Source organism: Sebastes umbrosus, chromosome 19 (assembly GCF_015220745.1).
Source record: "Sebastes umbrosus isolate fSebUmb1 chromosome 19, fSebUmb1.pri, whole genome shotgun sequence".
NCBI lineage: Eukaryota > Metazoa > Chordata > Actinopteri > Perciformes > Sebastidae > Sebastes > Sebastes umbrosus.
This window is the reverse complement of record NC_051287.1, coordinates 18,950,971-18,976,049: the sequence shown is the minus strand read 5'-3', so window position 1 is coordinate 18,976,049 and position 25,079 is coordinate 18,950,971. Positions and strand designations below refer to the sequence as shown.

The following is a 25,079-nucleotide window of genomic DNA, read 5'->3' as shown; positions in this document are numbered from 1 at the left end:
TAGATGCATTAAAAAATCCACAGAATGGACAAGCAAGTCTGTCTCTCATGCTGAGAATCAGGCACATAGTGTTCCTTGTATGGTAGCTGTCTCCTTTAAAAAAAAAAAAAAAAAGCCCAATGTAAGGCAGCAGCTGGGCAGTGAAAGGCCTGTTGATGAGTTTGTCTAAATGCAGCAGTGTGTGCAAACGGCATCTGTAGGCGTGAATGTGACTGTAAGCGTGCGTGTTTAAATGAGACACTGTTTCGCTGGTTTGGGCGATCTGAGGAGAAGCACTGAACCTGAGATACTATATTTTGTGTTCATCAGTTCAACAACAAGACGATAAATAGTGTGAACTGATGCATACTTTTTTAGCATTCAGGAGTTTGCCTCAGACCTGGGGGTGAAGTTACTCTTTAATGTGCATGTTTTGGTGCCGCAGCCTAATTTTAAAATGCTATTAATCTTTGATTTCTGCGCAGCTTTAAAAACCAAATGAGAAAAAAATCTAAGAACTTTTTATAGCTCAACCAAACATTAAGGTGGCACGAGTTACTCCGGACTGTGTTATCCCAACGTACCGGCTTGTCAGACAGGAATTAACAGTAGCGAATTTGCCTGTAATCTCTTAACATGTTCCATTGCATCCTTATTCAAATGCTGGACCGAACTGATGGACTACCACAGTCCAACAAAGATTATCAATCTTGTGCAATCCTGTTTACAAAAGATGGGAAAGATTCGTCACTGGCGGCCACCTTTAGCGCACGAGCCAAAGACTATTGGGCTAGTTTGTATTCATATTTGTCATCATGTGTGTATAATTGCGATTATTAGTGTAATTCTTCATGTTCGTGTGATGTGGTCGATGAGTACCTAACATTTTCTCTGATCTCGCTGCCCAGCAGATCAGCCAGAAGAAGCTGAAGAAATTCGAGAAGGAGTATCACACCCTGAGGGAGCAGCAGGAGCAACAGGAGGCCCCCATCGAGAGATATGAGGTACAAAATATTCACCTGTGCACATAAAACATAAACAAATTCAACGACTTTGCCATGAATTAACATAAACTTAATATCAACATAATATAACGCCGATTTGGTTCTTCTGACAAGAGCAGGAATCTTTATTATTTTGTCCTTTGTTGCAACGACTAATTTAGTTTTATATAGTTTATAATTTAACTATTTTAGTATCCAAAGTATTACATTTGATCTCATGACTCTTTGAACTCTTTGATGTAGTAAATGGATTGTGTTAATACTACACGTTACCACTACATAGTCTTAAAAACAACCACCATATACTGACAGATTTTCCACCGAACAAAATAAATCTTTTTTTTTACTGTGGACCTTGACAGTCCTTGTTGGAGAAAGAAAAATCACATGGCACCAAAAAAGCCATTAATTGTACATGCCATAAGTCATCTCAAGGGTAGCGTCTTGGTTGTGTACAGTACCAGATCATCAATAACAGCGACAGAACATCTGCCCGGTTTGCTCTTTAAAAATGCTTCCAACAAACCGTATACCGATACCATTTTTTAAAAATGTCAAACAAGGTACCTTGAGATGTTTGTATTATTACTGTTTATGAGGATTTTCACACACTCACCCATTAAGCCACAACTTGATAAAGTCAGTTTGGTTCAGTCAAATTATCAGTTTCATCATTTTAAGACGCTTAAGCGTATTTCAGATTATCACAATTCTGTATTTAAATCCTTATGTTATCCTATTTTTAGAGAGAACATCGGAGCATTAGAAATGACTTATTTCTTTTATTATGAAAAACATTTGACTCATTTTCCCAGAATGAAAGTGAGCAGAAAAGAGAATGTGTGCATTATTTGCAGTAACAGACTTGCTTGTAAGTCCCTATGCAAGACAGTTAGGATGACAGTTTGTTACGTTAACCTAAGTAAGAAAAATTCAGCACTATTTTTCAAATCTCTTTTTGGAAGTAGGAATGCTTCAAGATTTTGTAACATATATACTTTATCCCCTTAACTCTTATGCTTCCATAAGTCCATGCATGTCTGGGAAAATATTTTAAACAATGTCTGTTTTTTTAATATAGCCGTCTGTTGCTGTTAATGATAGACAAACCCTGTTACCCTGTTAAACATTACAGACATCTCCTGCGCTCTCACCTGACCACAGTTAATTTTTACACTCACACTCTCATTCTATATATTGTTGTACTGAGCCAGGAAGAGCTGCTTTCACATTCTCTTCATGCTTAACTCATTGTCCCTGCTCTGCTATCTTCCTTCCTCTTCCATGTTCCCTCACTTCTTTCCGTTTCATACACTCTTCTGTTTTCTTCCCTCTTTTTCTTATTTCATAATTTTGCCTTTGTCTTCATCTCTCTTCCTCTTTTTCCTCCTTCTTGCTCTGTACCCTCCGTCCAGAGGGAGAACCGTCGCTTGCAAGAGGCTAACATGCGTTTGGAGCAGGAGAACGACGACCTGGCACACGAACTAGTCAGCAGCAAGATAGCCCTACGCAAAGACCTCGACAACGTAAGCCAAAGAGAAAGATTATATTTGTCTCATTACGCGTGTTTGTGTACACATGTTCATGAAAATGTGAGTTGTCACTTCTGTAAGCACACTTAACAGAAGCAAGTATGCAGTGTATGTGGCAATAATTGTGCAAGAAGTGAAACAGCATGAGAACCAAAACACATACATGTTGCAAAACCTTTTTACACCAATTCAAAATGTCATTAGAGTGTGTGTGTGTTTGTGTGTAAGGCATCGTTTGACTTTGAAAAGAGAGACGGTAGAGAGAAAGCTAAGAAGAAAGTAGGGCAAGTGTAACTTTCAACGACCTCATCAACACTGGGTCATTCTGTCCTGTGTGTGTTTGTGTGTCAGGCTGAGGAGAAGGCAGACGCCCTGAATAAAGAGTTGCTGCTGACCAAACAGAAACTGGTGGACTCTGAGGACGAGAAGAGACGACTGGAGGAAGAATCCGCACAGGTTAGAGCCACTTTTCAGCCTGATGTCTATATTTTAGACATTAGCTGAATATATGTTTTTTCTTTTAATCTCACGCGGCACACAGGGTTACAGATGGGAGGAAAGCGTCAGCACTACTGCAACACAAATTCTCAAATAATCAGAATTATTGTGAAAAAGAGGGAGACTAGCAGGAAGTATGCAATATTAATGTGACAGGCGGTGACTGAGCAGTCCATCTTATGAGAGAGAGCCAAGAGTCTGCAGGTTTTTCCTGGCTCAGAATGGGCCTTTGGGGGGGCGACTATGCACAACAGTAAGCATGAGTCTGCGTTACATTATTTGACAGAAATCTATGCATTTTCCTGTTATTGACCATTTTATAAACACAAATGTATATTATGCTTGAGTAAATGAAACCACAATAAACAAAACTTTTTTCTTTTTTTCTTTTTAATAACTTTTTATTTATTGACTCAGCAAAACCATACATATGCTTTGTTCTCCAAGATACAAAATAACTCATAAATCCAAAAAGTAATATTTTTATGTGAGGAGAAAGAAAAACAATAAAGGAAAAAGAAAAACAATAAAGGAAAAAGAAAGAAAGAAAAAAGAAATTCATAAAATAAGATAAAAGCAAGGGGAAACAGCCAAACAAACAAACAGAATATGAGTTTTATTATTAATAATAATAATAATAATAATAAGTGTAAGTAAGTAAATGACTGAAATTTGTTAAAATAATCATGATCATAAAGAAAGGAAATGCATAGTATTATAATAAAACAAGAACTAACAAATTATTAGTTACCTAATTAACAAAACTGGTTAAAAAAATATATTATTTTATTATAAAGGATTTTCCTTTGGTGCTGGCTGAACCTCTTTGGGGGGCACAAAAAAAAACAACCAAAAATGTTTTTTTTGTATTTTTTGGTGGGAATAAAAACTTGCGGACTCCTGGCATGGCAGCATATCTTTTAGTTTCTTACATTGTTCTTTGAGTGTGTCTTCTAACCACTTTGTCATTGAATCTGTCCGTGCCATATTCTCCTTGTCTGTATGGTTATTGTTTGGCCTGTGTCCATGTAATACAAAAAGGTGGAAAAAACATTTTCAGGGCTTCCTCTATCATCTGTGTCAAACCTCCAATGTCAAAACGATGTCAGTCCAGCTTTGATGTTGATTTTCTTGAGTTGGATGAAGAATGCCTCTGAGGTGAAGGACAGACCTGCTGCCCTCTGCTCCCATGTGTGTTCAATGCTGTCCTCCAAATGTGTCCTGTCTTCTTGAATGTGTAGGTGTAGCAGTGAGTGATTTATGTGCTTGCGTAGAGGTTGCGTTGAGGGTGTGACTTTGCCCCGAGCTTCAGGTCTGCCAATACCTTTCTCTGTCTTCATCACATGTCATGGCAGTCTCACGGTCTCTGGGGCCTCTGACTCTGCTCCTGTCCTCGGTCTCTGCCCTCCAACAGCCTTTAACAGTCTATGTTTGTTTGTTTCCACAGCTGAAGGAGATGTGCCGACGAGAGCTTGACAAGTCTGAATCGGAGATAAAGAAGAATGGCTCCATTATTGGAGAATATAAGCAGGTATGTACCGTATATATCTGAAACTTGTGCTTTAGATTTGAGTACAGAAATAGAGAAGTGAAACCGTGAACTGTGACATACCCAGCCCAGTTTCCTTGAAACGTTTTTGGATTACATTATTGATGATTTTCAGTTTAGATCCAACATCATAACCCCTTCTACAATCCATTTGACCTCCCTCCAGCCCAGGTATAGACAAATCCCCAAGGCTCTTCAACGTGGTGATCAATACACCATCCAATACATAAATACAAATATTTAACTATACCAATGTGCCGGTATATAAGTTTATTAATGTATATCCTCATAAGCTTACATGTGGTATATACATTAAATGTAAAAGTAAGAAATGTAAGAGAGGGAAGATGATGAAAAGTAAATACATTTAAATATGAGGGAGCAAGAGATACACAGTAACATAATCACATGGAGCTGTTCCTCCGATGTATCACACATCCTGGCCCATCCTTGTTACATCTATTGTATCCTAAAAAAAAACTACAGTATGTTCTCCAGTGTTACAATACCATCAAAATGCCATAAGCAATTGTTGTTAGAGCATCAAAAACTTTCTAATAATAATAATAATAATCCTTATAATATAAGAGTGCTTCTCAAAGAACAATGCAATAAAAATCAAGCCATACAGGTAAATCAAATGTATTAAAATAGACCCAAATAAAGTAAAACTAAAATCTGATAAAATTAGATAGATAGATAAATAGCTGAAGAATAAAAGAATAGATCAAATAAAGAATCAATAAAATAAATGACAACACGTCAGCCAGCCTTTCTGTACGTCTTCAGGCCGGTCCCTCCACAGACCTGGTTCCCTCAGGTAACAAGTTTTAGTTTTACACACCGGTCCATATGGCGCTCAAATGTCTGAAATATAGCAAGGAGCCAGGCCATCAAGAGCCTTAAAGGTAATCAATATAATCTTTAAATCAATCCTCAAACCTACTGGGAGCCAGTGTAAAGACACAAAACAGGTGTTGACAAGTCACCTCTAAGCTCTGGTTAAAAGCTTGACCGCTGACTTCTCAACAGCTGCTGTTGTTTTCCAGCAGCAAGAAGGCGACCGGACACCAATCATTTATGTACGAGAATTTATTCAAATTTGTTGTGTAGATTTAATTTTATGAAAAGCTTTAAAATGTAAAGCAGATGAGCAGAAAGCTGCTCATTGATCTGGAAGATGCACAGGACATGCAAGTGCATATAGAACAGAGTAAGACAGCACTAGTAGCTTGTGATTGATGATCAGATACAAACAGCCAGTAATTCTGAAGGTCCACGTATGAATTTGGCTAGACATGTATTAAAAATGTAAAAATTTAGTGACATTTAATTGTTGCTCGATTGAAGACTCACTAACCCAAAATGAACATCTCACAATGTTTAACAAGAAAAAATGTGTGAACTCCAGCAAAAGCTGCCAACAGTTGGTGATCTCTGCAAGTAATAGCTTGAAGTTACTTATTATTTGATTTATATCTCAAAGAAAACATACATGAAATAATGAATATACGGTAGTTTAATATTTTTTCACTGAACATCTGGTATATATTTGCATAACTGTGGCTGATAGTTTTAGTTTATTTTAATGTTTCTTTCGATGCATTTCACGTGACTCGCATCCTGAACTCTGGAGGTTTGATGAGCCTTTGAGCGCCTCTCCTCCACTTATCTTTCCTTATTTGGCTCGTCCTTTCAGATCCGAGCTCCGATCGAGCCATTACCGTGGCAAGACTAGCCATAAATATTTAAAAATAATATAAGAGCGATCTGTTTTCATTCACTCATCTCGTTTGTGAAGCGGAAACATCTAATTTTACGAAACGTCCCTAAGCTGAACCCGGAGCCTTTGATGACTGAGCCTGTGAGCATATTCTGAGTTCCTGTCTCTCCAAATTCCTCTTACAGTGATTTTCATCCTTTCAGATCTCATCCTGTCACTTAATGCTTAAATATAAACCTACCCAGATCAAGTACTATTACTATCAGCGCAGAGACATTATGCAACAATACGGCTCTTATCGCTCCCTGTGGAGGTACGCAGAAATAGAAACAGGACTAATTTAGAAACAGACCTTAACCCCACCTGAGTCTAAAAATATCGACAGCAGATCTGAAAACTGATGAAGAGCTATCAGGTACTTGATGGTTGTGTGTCTGTGTGTGTATTATAGGTGAAAAGCAGCCTTCACATTGCAAGCATGCAGCTGAGCAGAGCTAAATGTGAAAATGGAGCTTCGTCAAAAAAATAGTTATTTTTGTGACAGCGAAAAAAAGGGGGTGATGGATGGAGAGAGTGATAAAATGAACAGAAGTCTGTGGAGGAGAGAGCAGAGGGAGGACAGCAGCATTCAATCCTCTGGGATTGACAAGTTGAGGAATTCCCCAAAATAGCCTGCATTGTTTTCCAACCCAGATAACTCAAATTATTCTTCAAATAGCATTTTGCTATTTCAGTGGCTGTGAATGCCAAGCTTCTTTTTTTGTTGGGATTAGAGCCAAAAAAGCTTTGTGCGCTAATTGCCCCTCCAGCTCACGAGGACAGAGAAAACGTCTGTTAATGGTGAAGCTAAAAACAGTGTCGAGTGGCGTATTGTAATCCCCCGTTGTAGGAGCGGAGCTGGTGTAGATACACTCAGGCCTCCCGGGTGCTTGCCAGGGACAGCGACATGTGCCAGTGCTTTGTGTCTCTGAGGCCTTGTTAGCATTCTATTTATTTTATTTCTTACAGTTTCAAAATATTTTTTGATACTGGACACTAACATTATTCGGAGCATATTTTGATTGAGCATTGCATCTTAATTCGCTTCTAGTTCTAAGCTTTATACAAAATGTTATAAGATTCAAGATTTCAAGATTCAAGAGTTTTATTTGCCATTTGCACCTAAGTACATTGGAATTCTGAGCAGTTTACACCGAGTCAGCTTTAAGAAAAGAAAAAAGGTAGAAAAGGCACAAGGTAATTACAGTACAAAATTAAGTAGCACATTCAACTCAACACAATAAATAAATAAATTATTAAAATATAAAACTCCCTCAGTGTAGTCAATAAATAAACTAAACTACCGTCTGCATAGGAACGATACCCCAGAATAATAAGTATAATATAAGTGGGATAAAGCTATTAAAATAACATGTGCTTACTGCTTACACTATACATGCATTATTGACAAAGAAAACCAAAATTGACGCAGGCAGTAAAACTACAGCAAGGTCCGTGTACCCTCCATCCAAAGCTGTTTTCAACTTGTTTGATAATAGGATAAACATATAAACAATGCATTATTTTTTTGTTTTTTGTTTTTTGTGTGAATTAAAAAAAAGGGGAAATCCACTTGCTTTTCCCGTTTTCAAATCGGAATTTGGAATAGAAATGAAACTAAAACCAGAAAACGACCTGTTTTTTGCTTTTAATGTTATATCTATAGGCCATCTGACCCTACTGCAGCTCTACAAAAACATCACTGGCTATGCTATAGGCCTAGATGGATAGATAGATGGATAGATAGATGGAAAAAGCAAGTGGATTCCGTTTCTTTAATTCACATAAAAAAAAAATGACAAAAATAAATAATGCATTGTATATTCTTTATCCTATTATCAAACAAGTTGAAAGCAGCTTTGGACGGAGAGTACACGGACCAGAAAAAATACTGAGTGGAAACATTTCAAATAAATAAGACAGAGAAAACATGAAAAAAAATGGCCCATGGGTCCCATAGCCTGAACTATATACAGTATAAACAAGCACAACATCTATTATTTGACATAAAAGTGTAAAAAAAAATAGTATCAAGAAAAACAGTAACCCTGTTCATCCTGAATTTAAATCAGCAAAATATTCCTTGACAGCTTGCTTGTAGATGGTACAGCGATAAAGACACCTGACCGTAGGCTGACATGTACCCCATCTTACGTGGACTTTAAAATCCCTGCAGAACACACTATCCTCCTCACCATGTCCCTCTCAGCCCTTCTACAAATTATAGAAAAAAAATATGAAGAAAGGAAAATGCCTATTTCCATGTGGGGGAGAAAACTGATTGAAGGCTGGCAGCTCAAGTTAAAGCTTCACAAAGTAAAAAGATGTACAGCCTGCCATGGAGTAGCACTAGTTAGAGTAAAGGAGCATAGGGGGTAGCTGCAAGATCAGGAGGGATATAAGTGATCAGTAGTGATGAAGGGAAGGTAGAAAGATGTGTTCAGTAATTGCAGTTGAGAGTAAATGAAGGAGAGGATGACAGGAGAAAAAAGATAAGACATGTAGGAGGAGAGAGAGATGGATATCTGCTTAGCTAAAGATACACAGATGGATGTATAGATTGATCTCTACAGGAGAAGGATGAAGAGAGATTCGGTGTATGCCACGGGGAATCTGAGCGATATGCAGGGAGCAGGAGCAGATAGAGAGATAGATCGTCTGTCTACAGAGAGGTGGGATAACCCGATGTTCCCGTTAGGATGACTCATGTCACATCGATCTCTCTGTTTGTCGGCAAGCTAGAGCACAAGCGTGTGTGTGTGGGTGTGTGTGTGTTTGTGCGTCTGTCAGCGTGTTTGTAGCTGTGGGTTATAGGTATAGAAAGAGGAGAAAAAGAGATTGGGTGTATTTAAGGACACACATGCATACTCGTGTGTGCATTCGGTGAGCCCTGCTGGAAAAGCAGGACCTTAAGACACCACTAATGGACTTAAGAGTAAGAGGATGAAGTCTCCGCCACAAAGACTGATTTACAAATAAACAGAAACAAGGGAGAGTCAAGGTTGTGCACAGTGCTATGGTCAGAGGAGAGGCAGAAATCAAAATAGCTGTTTTATCTCAGTGGAACAATACACTTCGCTGTTTCAATTTGGTTTCAATTTGTTATGAGGTTACATATTGTGTTTTACGTCTTAGCTGCACTGTAACAAAAAATACTAGAAGCTTTTGGGGTGGAAGGAAATGGTGGGTGATTGAGTTTTTTATTCCCCCAGTTAAAGGCGTTAATTACATAGATTGACTGATATATTCATGTAATAGAATTTTTTATTTTCCAAATTTATTTCATCCTACAACCTTATTTGATCAAATGTTCTAAACTCCCGTATATATCGATACTGCAGAAAATGAGCATTGAAACTGTTTCAAATATAAATAATAATAATACATTTTATTTATACAGCGCTTTTCATAAAACTCAAAGACAGTTCACAGTTAAAATGATTATAAATAAAACAGCATTATATATAAAACACAACATTAATCACTCATTAAAAGCAGTTCTAAAAAGATGAGTTTTGATTAGTGATTTAGTGGACCGGTTGGTGCAGTCTCTGATGTGTTTGGGGAGAATATTCAGTATTGATACTTTGTTATTTTTGAAAACACTACAAACTGCTGCAATCTGTATTATGTTTTCAAGTCATTTATCTTTAGCTAACCAACACAGTGCAGCTCTAGATACAATAGCTGTCACGCTGAATGGCTAGGTAGAAATTCAATGGACTTTGGGTGAATTGTCGATCACGTTAATGGAAGTCTGAAAACACAGTAACTGAACACCCTTTCTGAACAACTGCCTCCGTCTCTAATTCATATAGATCTGCTCTCAGCTGAGTGAACGACTGGAGAAACAACAGACAGCCAACCGAGGAGAACTGGAGAAAATTCGGGTGAGTTTTACACACAAACACAGGCCTCAAAACACTGCTGTGTGCTCTCAAACACATGGTGTAGATAAACAGCCTGGACTATGAGTGGAGCATAATTACAGAGCTGTGCTGTTGGCGACAAATGTATGAGTGTATATGTCTTTTACAGTTAAAGTGTGGACTTAATGTCTAAGTATAGTATGTCACAAAAAAGTCATAAAAAGTCATATTTAGGGATGCCACCACCGCATCATTTAGTTTAGTTTAGCAGGTTGTCAGCTGTGTGTCTGCCCGACGTAACGATACTCTGTCGCCCGACGTAACGATAGCGAGTATCCGACAAACCGCACGTGTGTAGCGGCGGTGAGTGTGGCATTATAGCTGTGAACGTAGCTGTAGCAGTGAGTGTACAGTTCATTTGTCGGTGAATAAATGCTACAGCTCCTCAGCTCAAGCAACCGGAGCCAACTTCCTGTATCTTGCAACGCCGGCTCAGACTCTCTTGAGGCGGGCTGTTAAGGTGGACCAGCTTTTCTTCTTTTAGTGACAAGCCACTCCTCTGAGTTTTGCTCAGCTTTTTAATGAATTATTAATATTTCTTTTAACCGTTTAAGTGATAGCGTTAATTGGTTAATTATTAACATCCCTAGTCATAGTATAAAAGTTATCCTATAGTATATAAAATATGGAGGACCACAAGAGTCATGTTAATAGTAATAAAGCATTTGATTAATAGCTAATGAAAAATAATAAAATAAATAATATTGTTAACAAATTGATTTATTAATCTATGAATAAATGGACTAAATTACAATTAAATTAAGTTATTATTTTGACATTTTAATGGGCAATTAAAAAGAAACATAAAAAGAATATACAAATGAAATATTAATCCATTAAATGACTATTGATTCTTTTATAATGTTTTTGTAAATCCCCTTTTAATTTGAACTATTTATTGATGGATTAATATTTCATTTGTAAATTATTTTTATAATTCTTCTTTTAATTGCCCATTAAAATGTCAAATAATTAATTACTTTGTAATTTAGTAAATTTATTCATAGATTAATCAATCCATTTGAAAACAAATTAATGCTTATTTTTATTTCTACAATTAGTTATTAATCAATCAAATGCTTTATTACTATTTACGTGACTCTTGTGGTCCTCCATTAAAAATGATCGTGTATTATGCCATAAAAGTCATAAAAATGTCATAATATAGTATGCCATAAAAAGAGTCGCATTATAGTGTTTCATAAAAATGTAATTAAAAATGCTGTAGTATAGTATGTCAGAAAAAAACAAATATATTTTACAGAGCTTTATTTACCGTACATAACTTCTAAATTTGTATTTCATGCCTCACAAGTTCTCTACAATCATTGTAGAGTTGATGCATGGTTGACTCGCTACACTCTATAACAATATTAAATTCAGCTGCTCCCTCCATGTAGAACGTCAGAGCCTTAAATGCACAGAACAGTTTTGATCTCTTACTTCCTGAGTTTGTAGGTTTTGTTGGTAACTATGTTGCCATCTCATTGTCCTGCCTGGTAGTGTAATCAAAGCTTTCGGGGAAGAATGAGGAGTTAGGCCAAGGAGCCACGGCCAAGCATCTCACTTCCAGCACTCGCACACTTGGCTGGCGAACTGTTTGTTTAGACTGTAGCAGGGAGAAATGCCATTTTGGCAGAGAGCTCCGTCAGGGCTGCCCAAGGACTCACAAAAGGACAGACAAAAGGTTTATTGCACCAAGGACAAGTCCTGTAAAGGATGTAGCGTGGCATCTCTCTCTGTGTGTAGAGGAAAGTCTATCATCTTGTTTGTCATTTTTTATTCTGTTAGCAATCGCATTTATAACTCAAGTAGGGGAACAGTGATGCGCAGTGAATAATATATAATTGTAAGTTACAACAGTGTTAATTAGAAATGCTTAAATAATATACTGACATACTTATTCACTAAAACTCTTTAAAGTGACAACGGAAACAATTTCAGCTCGGGCGCTTCATTAATGATCTCATCCACTTCTGCAGTGATGAGCCTACAAACATGTATAATTACTATTCAGCTGTAATGCCAGTTGACAGTTTAATGCAAATGAAATGTAATAGTGTTATGAAATATTAATTTTGAGGGAATATCTCAACAAAACTCATCATCTGGCAAAAATAATGTCCCACTCCCACAGTGATAGGTACTTAAATGAGTTAACACTAGAAAATGACAAGTAAAAATACCTTAATGGGGTGTTGTCCTCTACTAGCACTGTCAGTGTGGCTCTGTTCGCAGTGATTTTCTGTTGCTGCTTGCACAAATGCTCGGTGCCCAATAATAGCTCATCACATACAAGGGAACCCAAATAGAGCTCTTTGACAAAAGGGCAGGGTCGAGCGCAGCCCCGACTGAAGATGGAGAGAATGGTTGGCTTGTATAGCAACTACACTAATGAGCTGCCATGCTTCAGTAACTAAGCAGAGCACTGTCTCTCTCCTCAAATTATAAAAATATCTCAACTGCAAAAAGATAAACGGGGCCCCTCACAGAATTGCGGGGCTGCAGATAATTGCATTTAGTTTAGACACACAAATAGAATACTATGCCATAAAAATGTTGATTATATATTGTCATTATCATCATATTGTCAAAATCATAGTATAGTATAATAAAAAACACCTCATAATATACGGTAAAAAAATCATAGAAAAGTATATCACAAAAAGTCATAGGCGAGAATGTCTTACTTTTTTATGACGTTTGTTACTGCATACTATAACATTTTGTACATTATTTTTGTGACATTTTTATGACATACTATGACAATTTTTTTTACTTTTTTCGACACAGTATAATATGACCTTTTTTCATTAAACTGTTTTTCAACAAACTATACTATGACTTGTTTTTTTTCCACATACTGTATTATACCATCACTTTCTGTCACAGTACAGTATGCTATAAAACATTCATCACTTGCTGGCCTATATTTTCTTAATTTAGAATTTTTCTTTAACATTTTTCATTTACCCCCGACATCAGTCTACTTTTTTTCTGTCTGTATTTACTCAACTCAAGTTTAAAGGTGTGCTATGTATTCAAGTGACCAGTGTAAAGATGTCATTTATTACCTTGTTTTTCCTCTTAATTTATCGCTCTCTCTTTTATCCTTCTTTAGTCCAAAGTGGAAGGCTGTGAGAAGTGCAGTAGTCTTTTCAACAAAGAAGGTCGTGTGCGGGTCGTGACCAAAGCATCTGTTGGGGGGTCTGAGGAGACAGATGAGGAGAAGGAGGATTTGAAGAACCAGCTGAGAGAGATGGAGCTGGAACTAGCCCAGACCAAACTGCAGCTGGTTGAGGCTGAGTGCAAAATCCAGGTACTAACACACAGTTTTGGCCCAAATCAAACACGATTGACACATGAATCAAATCTTTCATAAATATTTATTAAGTTGTAATATAACTTGAGTCATACTAGTTCTGCTCCCATCACGACCAATTAGCTAATGTTGAAGCCATTCAACAGACAGACCTTAAGTCACACAGAGTCTGCTATACTGGCCTTTGTTGCAGTGACACACTCAACACTACTTGTTTCGACCCCTGTTCTGTGATAGTCATACTGATAGTTCTTTGTTCCTCTTTAATCAGGACCTGGAGCACCACCTGGGTCTGGCCCTAAACGAAGTGCAGGCCGCCAAGAAGACCTGGTTCAACCGAACGCTCAGCTCCATCAAGACAGTCACTGGGACCCAGGGCAAGGAGACCACCTAACCTGATAACCCCCATCATCCAGTTTTACCCAGACCATGTCTGGAGCTCAGTGCAACTCACCACGCTGAAACCTCTGGACGCCTAACTTAACCCACCGGGCCATAACTTTAACTTGAACATTGACCGTTAAATCCCAGGATGACCATTACTACATACTGTGTTACTTGTTCGTCTTATCAAGAATGTCCTTTTTGTTCCCACTGCTCCTGATCTAATCACCCCCATCCATTTATTCTTCTTCTCCTCCACCCCGAATGACTACAGCCAAATGTGCTGATGAGAAGGGGTTGAAAAACATGCGATGAAGTGCAACGCTACCACTTTCTCCAGAGACACAATGTGCTTCCACCGGTCACAGAAAGTGTAAAAAAGAAATGCTTCATTTATTTCTGTCTTTGTACTGCTGATATTAAAGAACCGCAGAAGGAAGGTAGGACATCTGAACTGTTACTGTCCCGACGGGATAGAGAAGAAAAACACTCCGTCCTTCCTTACTGTCCTGCGTGCTCCCCTCTAAACTACTGGCACAAAGCAACCAGTCCCTGTAAAATCTTTGTTTTAGGTACGAGAGCTAATAGAGACGCCTTTTCAAAACTGAGCTTTTTCTAATTTACGTTGAACAACATCTTTCTTTTTCTATGTATGTTCATGAATGTGCTTATGTAATGAGCATATGTGTGTGTGTGTGTGTAAGCACGCATGTTTTTTTGTTTTGTGTTGACTGTGAGGTGTGTGTGTGTTCATATGTGTGAGACTGAAAAAATGTGTTTGAATGCTTAAATAATTGACTGAAATAATGTTGAAGTGTGTGTATAAAAGAGAGAGACGGCGTGTGGAAGTCCAAGGGAAAGAAAAAAGCACTAAGGTTATGAGTGTGTGCATGCATGTAAGGGGGGAAAAAATGTTTTCCCTTGTTGTCTAGTTTCCTTTAATGTTCAAATGTGTATATGAATGATGCTAAAGAAAAGTTTGCTGACAAAGCCTTGATATGAAGGTCGATAAAGATGATGCTAACGGATATGAATATATAAAAACTTTCCTGACGTCAAATTTCAAACTTAAAACATGGTTGAGGTTTGTTTGGTTTGGATGTCCCAGCACAAAGAAACTAAAAAAAGCTCCAAACCATGCAAACCTCTCTGCATGTATTATACAGTAAAGTGTATAAATGTTAGAACACTGTTAAAACCCCAGAGTGGTGCAATGCTCGTTACAAACTATAATCATCGCTTAGGAGAAGTGTAAAGTCAAAATGGAAAGCACACACACACACAACGTTGTAATCCCTGCTGCACTTGAACACACCTTTTAAACCCCCGTCCCTACTCTGGCGCCAGCTGCTCTATGATCTTTGACCTCTGACCTTGACTGGTAAGGTCATGTTTGATACTTTGCTGAGCAGGCTGGCAGGCCTTGTGTTTATTTTTAACACTTGAGTCAGACCTTTTGAGTCTCATTTACACACAAACACTGAAGTACACTGTTCATCTTATATACAAATGGGTACAGAACAACACTCAGTGGCCACTTCATTAGGGACACCTGCTTATTAAAGGTCATCTATGTGAGAAACATGCAGACAAGGTCAAGACGTTTGGTTATTTTATAGCAAAAACAATAAAAGGGCAGAATTGGCATTAAAAAGGTGTTTTTTTCTTAGCGTCAGGTGCATCTCTTCCTTGCCGCGTGAAAGCGCTCATCACCGCAAGATAGATTCAGTAACATGACAGAAACTTGTGTTTACTCCGGCTGCCTGCACTCGGCTCAGTAGGAGCACCTTCGGGATGAGGTGGAACAAGATAACCACAACACAAGCGTCTCACAGCTTCCAGCAATCTGCAGGAATTGATCGACTTTATCGAACCAGCGTGGAGCAAAATCCCTGTGAAATACTTTTAACACTTTGATGAATTCATGCCTCAAATAATTCAATGTGTCCAGGAACTAAAAGCAGAAGTGGCCCAGTACTGAGAGGGTTGAAATATTGAAGTGGCCACCGAGTGTTAAAAAAAGTCACATAAACAAAGACACTTGTCAACTACCAGAAGTGAAACTCTGCACCTTAAGTGTCTATCAGTATCACAGGAGTTAGACTATCAGCAGCAGGACTTCAGAGGGATGTCAACAGAGGTCAAAGCAGGGGTCAAACTGACATGCACTCTAAATCAGTCCAGAGGGGATGGGGGGGTTCAAAAGTGCTTGTGTGTGTTTTCATATTTAACTGACTAGAAAGGGGGGTCAACAACCAATTTCTCTTCATACTTTACTGATCAGATTAGACTGAAGAAGAAAACAAATTCAGAGAAAGCTCTATTTCTTTAGCCAGCCTAAAATGAGCAGTTACTGTATATTGCATCAAACTTGAAAGTGGAATCTGATTGGCTGAAATCTACTGGTGATGTCAGAGGAAAGGTCCTGATGAAGTTGAAAGAAACAAAGGGCCGTTCCTCTAAAGGCACTGGGTTGTATATAACAAACATTAAAAAAAATAATATTGAGTTTTTGTTTATGATTTTCTACTCTGTTACTATAACTAATGTTGCCTACTTGTACCTACCAACCTGCTGCCGTGCTACAGTTTAATCCACAACGATGTTTTATGGTTTCATGTTTATTTTGCTCCAAGCTTCTCAAGTCAGACTGCTGTTTGGTTAATTAAATGCCAAAACGTAGCTTTATCATCCAACAACAAAAAACATTATCAACGTGTGGAAATTGTAATAGTGTAGGATGCATTGTGTATACTTCATGAATTTCAATATAAAGATATCAACACAAAAATATGTCTGCCTATGTCTTTCTTTTGCATTTTCAAAGGAAGACAAATCAAACCCTCAGGTCAGCTCAACAGACAGTTGTTAAAGTAGATGATGGATGAAAATTAAATTGAGATGGAAGGGTGAAGCTGGAAGTCATAGTAAAGTATGTTGAAAAAAAGGTCATAGCATATTATGTCAATAAAAAAGTCACACTATAGAGTGTCGAAAAAAAGTCCTAGTATAGTATGTCGTAAAAAAGTCATAGTGTAGTATGTCAAAAAAAGTCATAGTGTAGTATGTGAAAAAAAGTCATAGTGTAGTATGTCAAAAAAAGTCATAGTGTAGTATGTGAAAAAAAGTCATAGTGTAGTATGTGAAAAAAAGTCATAGTTTAGTATGTTGAATAAAACATAGTATAGCCACAAAAAAAGTCATAATATAGTATGTCGAAAAAAACGTCAAAGTATATTATGTAAAAAAAGTCATAGTATAGTATGTTGAAAAAAAGTCAGTGTAGTATGTAAAAAAAGTCATAGTATAGTATGTTGAAAAAAACATAGTATAGATGTCGAAAAAAGTCATAGTGTAGTATGTGAAAAAAAGTCATAGTATAGTATGTTCTATAAAACATAGGATAGTATGTCGAAAAAAAGTCCTACTTTAGTATGCCGAAAAAAACGTCATTATTTTATGTCGAAAGACACATCATAGTATAGTATGTTGAAAAACAGTCAGTGTCGAAAAAAAGTCATAGTGTAGTATGTAAAAAAAAAAGTCATTGTATTGTATGTCAAAAATGTCCTAGTACAGTATTTTGAAAAAAAAAAGTCATAGTCCGTCGCAAAAAATTCATAGTATAGTATGTTGGAAGAAAAAGTCAGTTTAGTATTTCAAAAAAGTCATACTATAGAGTGTCGAAAAAAAGTCACACTATAGTATGTCAAAAAAGTCATTGTATAGTATGTCAAAAAAAAAGTAATACTATTGTAAGTCAATAAATGTCCTAGTATAGTATATTGAAAAAAAAGAAATTTGCTCAAGGCTGAGTTATCACGAGAATGGAATGGACACAGTCGCGTTAACCGAATATTTTCCGTCATTGACGGAATTTTTTGAACAATGACGGAACAATCTGAAGGCTGTCCGTCATTTTGACAGACTGTACGAGGCCTTGGAACACGGCTGTGGCCATTCGGGTCACAGAGCAGTGCAGATCCAGCTGTTCCGCTGGTGCAGAAAGAGAGCATGCTGCGGGACTTCCTTCCAGTGAAGCAAGTGCTTGCAGGATCGGGAAATCCCACGTTCAGAGTCTGGTAATTCCAGTCTCTAGTGTGGCAGCAGAGCGCTGGTTCAGCCTTTAGAACAAAATGAAAATGGCCATGAGAATTTGATTGTCCGAGGAAAAGACTATGGGATATCTGCTTCATGTGTGTTGGCATGAAAAGTGTCGGTGTCGTGTCTCCATTCATCTTTTCTCTTCATGAACTTATAAATGCATAAGCTATAAGTTTTTTGTCAGTGGGATATGTTAATTATCGGAAAAAAAAAAATACACACAACAGGCCAGGTGCCAGATTATACTTAAAGAGCATATGGAAGTGCTCTTTGAGGACACATAGAGAGGTAACATGGGAGAGAGGACGTAAGTGGATGCGAGGCTTTCATTTGGAAATAGTGCGATTGTGACCTAAACTGAATAAACCACCTGGTGCTGTGACATTTAAACTGCGTCATTCTCTTTGGTTTATATCGACCTGCTCTCAGCTGAAAGTACAAAACAGTAAATCAGACCAGAGAAATCCATCGTTTGAATATGGAATATTGCTGAGTGCTGTGAGATACGAATTAAAAGCAAGATCTTTCTTCAAGTTGAGTGCGTACAGTAGAGCAGGATTAAAGTTGACTAAATATACACAAATTTTCTATTTTTTGGTGCAATATAATCGTTCTGCATCCAGCTGAATTAATATGCCTCTGTCAAAAATGGGACGATTTTCACCTCAAGTAGCTGTTTGAAATTAAAACCAATGTCTGTACTATTCTGACCCTGCTTTCCCACATCAACACCTTCCCTCCTTCACTTTTAACAAGAGCACTGACTATTGCTTTAGAGGCTCTTCACCCATCTCAAGATGTCACCGGAAGTCTTAAAAGGTTATTTATTTATTGGTGTTTTGCATCTTTATCTGTCTGTTCTAAATCTAAAAAGCCAAACGTGTCGTTTCCTCTCCGTTCCCTCACTAACATTTCGTATTGCCGCTGAAAAGGAGAAAGAGATAAATAGAGGCCCCTGCTGTTATTATAATGAGACTTCTCTAACTCACCTATTGGGAACACTTCTCTGGACATCTGAGAGAGTTTTGAACATGGAAATAAACCCGTTTTCTTCTAGCTAATTATGTCTTGTGAAAACCGCCTCTGTCTGTCAGCTACTTGAATGAGCAGTTTCCCTCGAGCTGGATGGAAATCTCCTCGTAGCTTTTACTTACTGTTGGCGGCGGCTCTATCTCTCATCATCCCCCTCCGAGAACATCCCTCATAACATATGGATGCATTGTTATCTGTGTCAGGGATGAGCTATTTCCTGCCGTGGCCTCAGTGTGTAAAATGTACAGTGTGCACTGATTGTGCTGGAGGTCCTACATATATCATTTGGAGGGTAACTTAGTGCGGGCTCATAAAATCATCACCTTTAGTTATGACGGCCGTTGGGATCTTGGCTCTGCGTCTGCTACTGAGTCTGCAGATTGCAAAGCAGCAGGAAACGACGAGCTGGAGACCCGGTACCTGCAGCGGCTGGAGGTAACAAGCGTCAGCATTATGTAATCAGCTTGACACGTCCTCCCCTCCTCTTTTCTGTCCTGCGTTACAGAGCTATAAATACAACCGGCGACACAGCAACAGAGTAAAATGCAAAGGTGGAATGCTGACGGGACGGGCGTCTTCGGTTGCTGCTCGGCTCAGTCGTCGATGATTTGCGAGTCGGGGATGAAACTCGGTGTGTGTAGTATGTGAGTGCGTGTTAGATGGGCAGTGTGGAGCTATTTGGACCCTAGATCCTCCCAACAACCTTCTGAACTCTCTGTCACCTAATCCTCTGGCTGCAGACGCAAACGCACTGATCTCACACTGCTTCAGTTACCAGCAACTTTGACAAGTTTAACATCAGCTGTGAAAAGTAACAAAGTTGGTACACTTTTAAGGTACGTTTTAAAAAGGATAAGTTTACAAATGTTCAGTTACGTCTTAAAATAATATTGCCCATATGTATATAAAAACGTTTTTGTCCCTACTTTCCATACCAAAGAGATCCCTTCCTAATGCAATTCTAATGAAAGAGATGGTGGACAAAATCCAGTCGTTTTTCGTAAAAATTACTTCTTAAGCCAAATATGAGAGTTCAACAAATCATCTTCCAAAAATTCCCTCTTTGTGTTTCCCAAACAGTTTCCTTGCTGAGTTGTGGTTAAGGATAGTAATTGAACCAGTATGGAAAGTATCCCTACTTTCCATACTGGTTCAATAACAATTTCACTATTTGTCACATGACTGGGACAGAACAGGAAAAAAAAAATCAACGGGAGCGAGGAATCATGACAACAATAGGTCAGCAGAGATGCATCGATCACCAGTCTCAGATGTAGCCAATTCTGTGTCAGTCAAATTCTTTCAACATCATTCTTTCTCCGGTGGCTCGCAGCTAACAGTGCAAACAACGGCAACAGTGTTGACAGAGCTAACGGTGTTAACCTTGCCAGTGGGGCACACACACACACACACACACACACACACACACACACACACACACACACACACACACACATACATAGGGACTCACAGTCGAAAGTGAGGAAGCAGACAAGAAAAAAGGGGAGAGAGGGCCATGACGTGCAACGAATGTCACTGGCTGGAATCAAACCAGGGATGCTGCAGTTATGTGGCGAGCACTGTAGCCATGTGGTCACCGAGGCGCTACAATGTGACCATTCTTCACTACCAGTGGTTTTACTTTCTATACCAGGACTGCAACTAATTCTAATTTTTCATTATTGATTAATCTACTAATTATTTTCTCAATTCCTCAAAAAATCGTTTGGTCTCAATTTCCGAGTACGGTTGTTGCAATAACCGCAATATTGACAAGCCAACCACAGGGGATGACAAGCAACCGCCACAACCACTATGTTCGCGTTTTAGTTTTTTTTAATTCTTTGCAATGGGAGCGCCACATTTTTACACTTTGCTACAAACGGCAGCAGAGTGACAAGGCGCTGAGCATCTATGTATGGTATTTTTTTCTGGTCACCGAGAGTTGAAAAATCTAGGTAAAACTCCCCAATGACTAACCGTCACATCCTACATGTAGGCTACAAGTGCTGAACAACTACAGGAGATATTAATACACATAGATTGGCGGGTCCGTCCTCTCTCCCTACATGCTTCAGTCTTCCCTTCATCAAGAGCAAGTTTTCCACTTTGCCGACATTTTGATATTCCGTATCATAGCAGCCAGACGCAACCAAAGCGCAGCTGAATGAAACACTGCTGTGTTTTGCATTTAACAATAATCAAGTATTTAATTAGTTTTAAAACTGTCATCTTTGTCATTTAAAAAGCAACAATATACCTAATAATAGCCTAACAATAAAGCTTATTTATACAGCACTAAAATCAGGATAAATAAAGTAATTTGCAAAAAAGAAATTGCAATAATACCGCATATCGCTGTTGAGCCAATCATTATCACTGCAGGGGAAATTCCTTCACTGCCACAGCCCTAGTACCGAGAGCCCAAGTTGATCTTCAAATGTAATTTTTTTTTGTCTGACCAATACCCAAAAACCCAATAACTGAGTTTACTTTCATAGAAGATTAAGAAAATCAGGAAATATTCACATTTGAGCAGCTGAAAGTATAACATTTTTGCCATTTATGCTTAAAAAAAAAAAAAAAAAAAAAAAAAAAAAATCACTTAAACATCAATGATTAATTGATTACCTAGATTGTTAAATATTAATTTTATGTTGAACAACTAATCGATTAACCGACTAAGTGCTTCAGCTGTATTTGATATTACCCACGACTATATTTAAATGAGAAGCAGGTCCCAACTATATTTGAAATATATTCAGTGAAATGTTGAAACAACGTTTTCATGTAACCTAAACAACCTATAAACAACCTACAAATCACCAAATCAGTGCTTACTAGATATATTTATTTAGTACTATTATTTACAGATATATCAGACTTTTCCTTGTTAACATTGTGGTTCAGGTGCCGACACTTTTCTGGTAAATAAAAGTTCCACCACTGTTTCATGTACATACACAGAACAGAGTATGTTTTCACACGGACACACTTACCTTCCCTGTTCCCTTCTGTACTCACTTCTGGAGGACTGTGGGTGAATATTTGGATGCTTGAAGCGGCCCTTGAAGGTGAAATCCTGAGCGCTGAATCGTGTTAGTCTCGTCGCGGTTATCTCATTTGTTCAGGAGAAGAGTGTGAACAAAGCGGAGCCTCCACCTGTTCAGAAAAGATATTTTGGCTGAGTAAAAGATTCACACTTCTCTGCTGTGTCCAATTACATTGCTATCATTTCCCTCTTAATGGACAATTAAGCCTGAGGGTATTCTCAGGGAAAGAAACACTATTTTCTTAATCCTTGACATCCAATTACCATATAGTCAAGCTTCTCAAGTTAGTTGTGAAGTGTTGAGAAAAATAACAAAATGCTCCTCTCTAAAACATTCGTAGGTCTTTTTACACTTACACTTAACCCAGAAACTCTTTATCATATCTTTGTTGTTTGTCCCTCATGCTTTAATCGTGGACAGAACACATATTTTAGCACTGATAATAGACGTAATGTTAACAGTTTCACGTTCCCATTATTCCACCTGACTGCCCTGGTTTAATATCAATTTACTTCCACTAATCTTGATTTGAATCAGTGCTGTTATTCTCCAGCTAACAGTGTTTACAGGTTTGAGGTCACAAACATGTCAAATGCAGATGGGAGCAGACAATGCAAGCAGAGCTGATTAATAATCTGGGTTCAAATAAGTGTTACAGAAGCCAGAGTTTGTACAGTCAAAAAGACTTCAAACTGTACAGCTCGCCTGGTAAAACAATAATTAGTGTGGATTTAAATTTGTTGTGGTAAAGACAAGAAGGTAGGGCTGGTTGGCAACCGTGTCAAACTGCACAGAGTGTGGAGGAGCAAGATTGATCTCCCCAAAATTAATTTCATGATTAATTGGGACCACACTGGTTCTTCCATTCATTGCAATTTGGGTTCTTAAAGGGGCCATGTGGAGTTTTCATGTAAACAAACTAAAGTCATTCAGTGGTTCTGACCAAAACAACAAAACAAAAATGATGTAATGTTTATTGTTTACATCTGTTCTGTCTGTTTAAAAATTGGGACTACTGGTGCAAATTGGTTAATTAACCCTTAAACCCATGCACGTTTAGCTTTACTTCAGCACAAATAAAGACATTAATAAACAATGCCTACCTACTGCGAAAAAAGCGAATAACTTCACTGTCCAGCATCACTGAATGTGTTGTTTGATTTACACACATTTCTTTAATAATATTTAATAACAATCTTATGTTTCACTTGTTACTGGTGTTACTTGTATGTTTTTTTTTTTGTGGTTACACTATAGTCTAGTTATGTTATATTTACATTTGTTCTGTCTGTTTAAATTGGAAATACCAGTGCAAATTAGCTAGCCATTTAACCCCAAATCCCATGCACGTACAGCCTACTTTTGCACAAATGAAGAAACTAACCCCAGAACCCATGCACGTTTAGCTTTACTTCTGCACAGATAAAGAAATTAATAAACAATACCTTCCGGAAAACAAGCAAAATAACTTCACTGTCCAGCATCATTGAATGTGTTGTTGGATTTGCACACATTTCTTTCATCATTTTTAATAAAAGTCTGATGTTTCACTGGTTACTGTTGTTACTTTTATGTTTTTTTTGTGGTTAAACTATAGTGTACTTATGTAATGTTTACATCTGTCTATTTAATTAAATTGGGACTACTGGTGCAAATTGGTTATTTAACCCTTAAACCCATGCACGTTTAGCTTTACTTCTGCACAAATAAAGAAATTAATAACCAATAATACGAATAACTTCACTGTCCAGCATCTCTGAATGTGTTGTTGGATTTGCACACATTTCTTTAATAATATTTAATAATAGTCTGATGTTTCACTTGTTACTTTAATGTTTTTTTTGTGGTTACACTATGGTCTAGTTATGTAATATTTACATCTGTTCTGTCTGATTAAATTGGAACCACTGGTGCAAATTAGCTAAGGTAGCTATTTAACCCCAGAACCCCCCATGCACGTGCAGCCTTACTTCTGCACGAATAAAGACATTAATAAACAATACCTACCTATCTAAAACAAAGCTAATAACTTCACGGTACTGCATCATTCTCATATTAAACATTTACCCTCATCGAAAAACCTGTTTTAATATCATAAACACCACATTTAACATCATAACCACTCACCTCTCTGGCTCTCTAAAGTTTGTAGCTCGCTCTCCAGAGAGCAGTCTCGAGCCACAGCAGCTAACAGCAAGTACCAACATGTAAACTAACGTTATCACTAACACTTCTCTGCTGCTGTCCGTCCGTTTATTCACTTTACCACGAGCACATATTCGCCAAAATTCACGCAAACATTATCATACAGCTTTAGTTACCTGGTAGAGCAGCTAGCTGCTGATTACAGGTAATAGCACACAGGTGTGTTCTGCGTACAGGTCACGTTGTTAAATTGTCATGTGACGTCACTGTGTGAATATACGTAACATAGAAAAACAGTGTGCGCGTGCTCAAACCATGTAGCTGTAGACTTGTATTAATATTGTTTATCTTTGTTTTATCTGTAAACAGGCCCTGGTGATGACGTCATATCAGTCTGATTAGTGAGAACAAAAACGGATCATCCTGATGAAGTCAGCAGTCCAACATCATTTATTACACTAGAGCAGGGGTCAGCAACCTTTAGTATCAAAAGAGCCATTTTAGACAATAAATAAATAAAAAATCTGTCTGGAGCCGCAAAACATTTGAGCATTGTGATGAAGGTAACAGTTTATAGTCTAGGTATATAGTATATAAGTCTAATGCAGTGAGGGCCAAAGTGCAATGTACTACGGAGTATTGGGGCCACACTGAGGGGAAAAACATCAGAGATTTCGAGAATAAAGTCATAATATTACAAGAAAAAAGTCGTAATATTACGAGAATAAAGTCATAACTTTACGAGAAAAAAGAAAATAGCACGTAAAATTACTACTTTATAATATT

The 25,079-nt window shown here is 37.8% G+C and overlaps 1 protein-coding gene and 1 long non-coding RNA gene across 7 annotated transcripts in view; one reads left to right on the top strand and one right to left on the bottom strand.

The window, feature by feature from the left end:
• Positions 1-16,458, top strand: part of LOC119478103 (rab GTPase-activating protein 1) — an 83,100-nt gene extending 66,642 nt beyond the window's left edge. For 2 of the 3 annotated variants that reach the window (XM_037752536.1, XM_037752534.1), the window contains 7 exons: positions 888-983; positions 2,399-2,509; positions 2,867-2,971; positions 4,461-4,544; positions 10,143-10,214; positions 13,375-13,572; positions 13,847-16,458. In XM_037752536.1, coding sequence (XP_037608464.1) covers positions 888-983; positions 2,399-2,509; positions 2,867-2,971; positions 4,461-4,544; positions 10,143-10,214; positions 13,375-13,572; positions 13,847-13,969 — 789 coding nt within the window. In that variant the 3' untranslated portion in view covers positions 13,970-16,458. The remainder of the gene's footprint in view (positions 1-887; positions 984-2,398; positions 2,510-2,866; positions 2,972-4,460; positions 4,545-10,142; positions 10,215-13,374; positions 13,573-13,846) is intronic. The other variant, XM_037752535.1, reaches the window with a different exon arrangement.
• LOC119478107 lies at positions 2,978-24,669 on the bottom strand. 4 transcript variants are annotated; one of them, XR_005204383.1, is made up of 4 exons: positions 24,276-24,669; positions 22,095-22,257; positions 13,328-13,462; positions 4,409-4,494 (listed from the first exon to the last, which is right to left on the bottom strand). It is a non-coding gene; the product is annotated as an uncharacterized LOC119478107 (long non-coding RNA). The 4 variants fall into 4 exon arrangements; XR_005204385.1 differs by lacking the exon at positions 4,409-4,494 and adding an exon at positions 7,674-8,538; XR_005204384.1 differs by lacking the exon at positions 4,409-4,494 and adding an exon at positions 12,036-12,243.
• Positions 24,670-25,079: the final 410 nt, after the last annotated feature.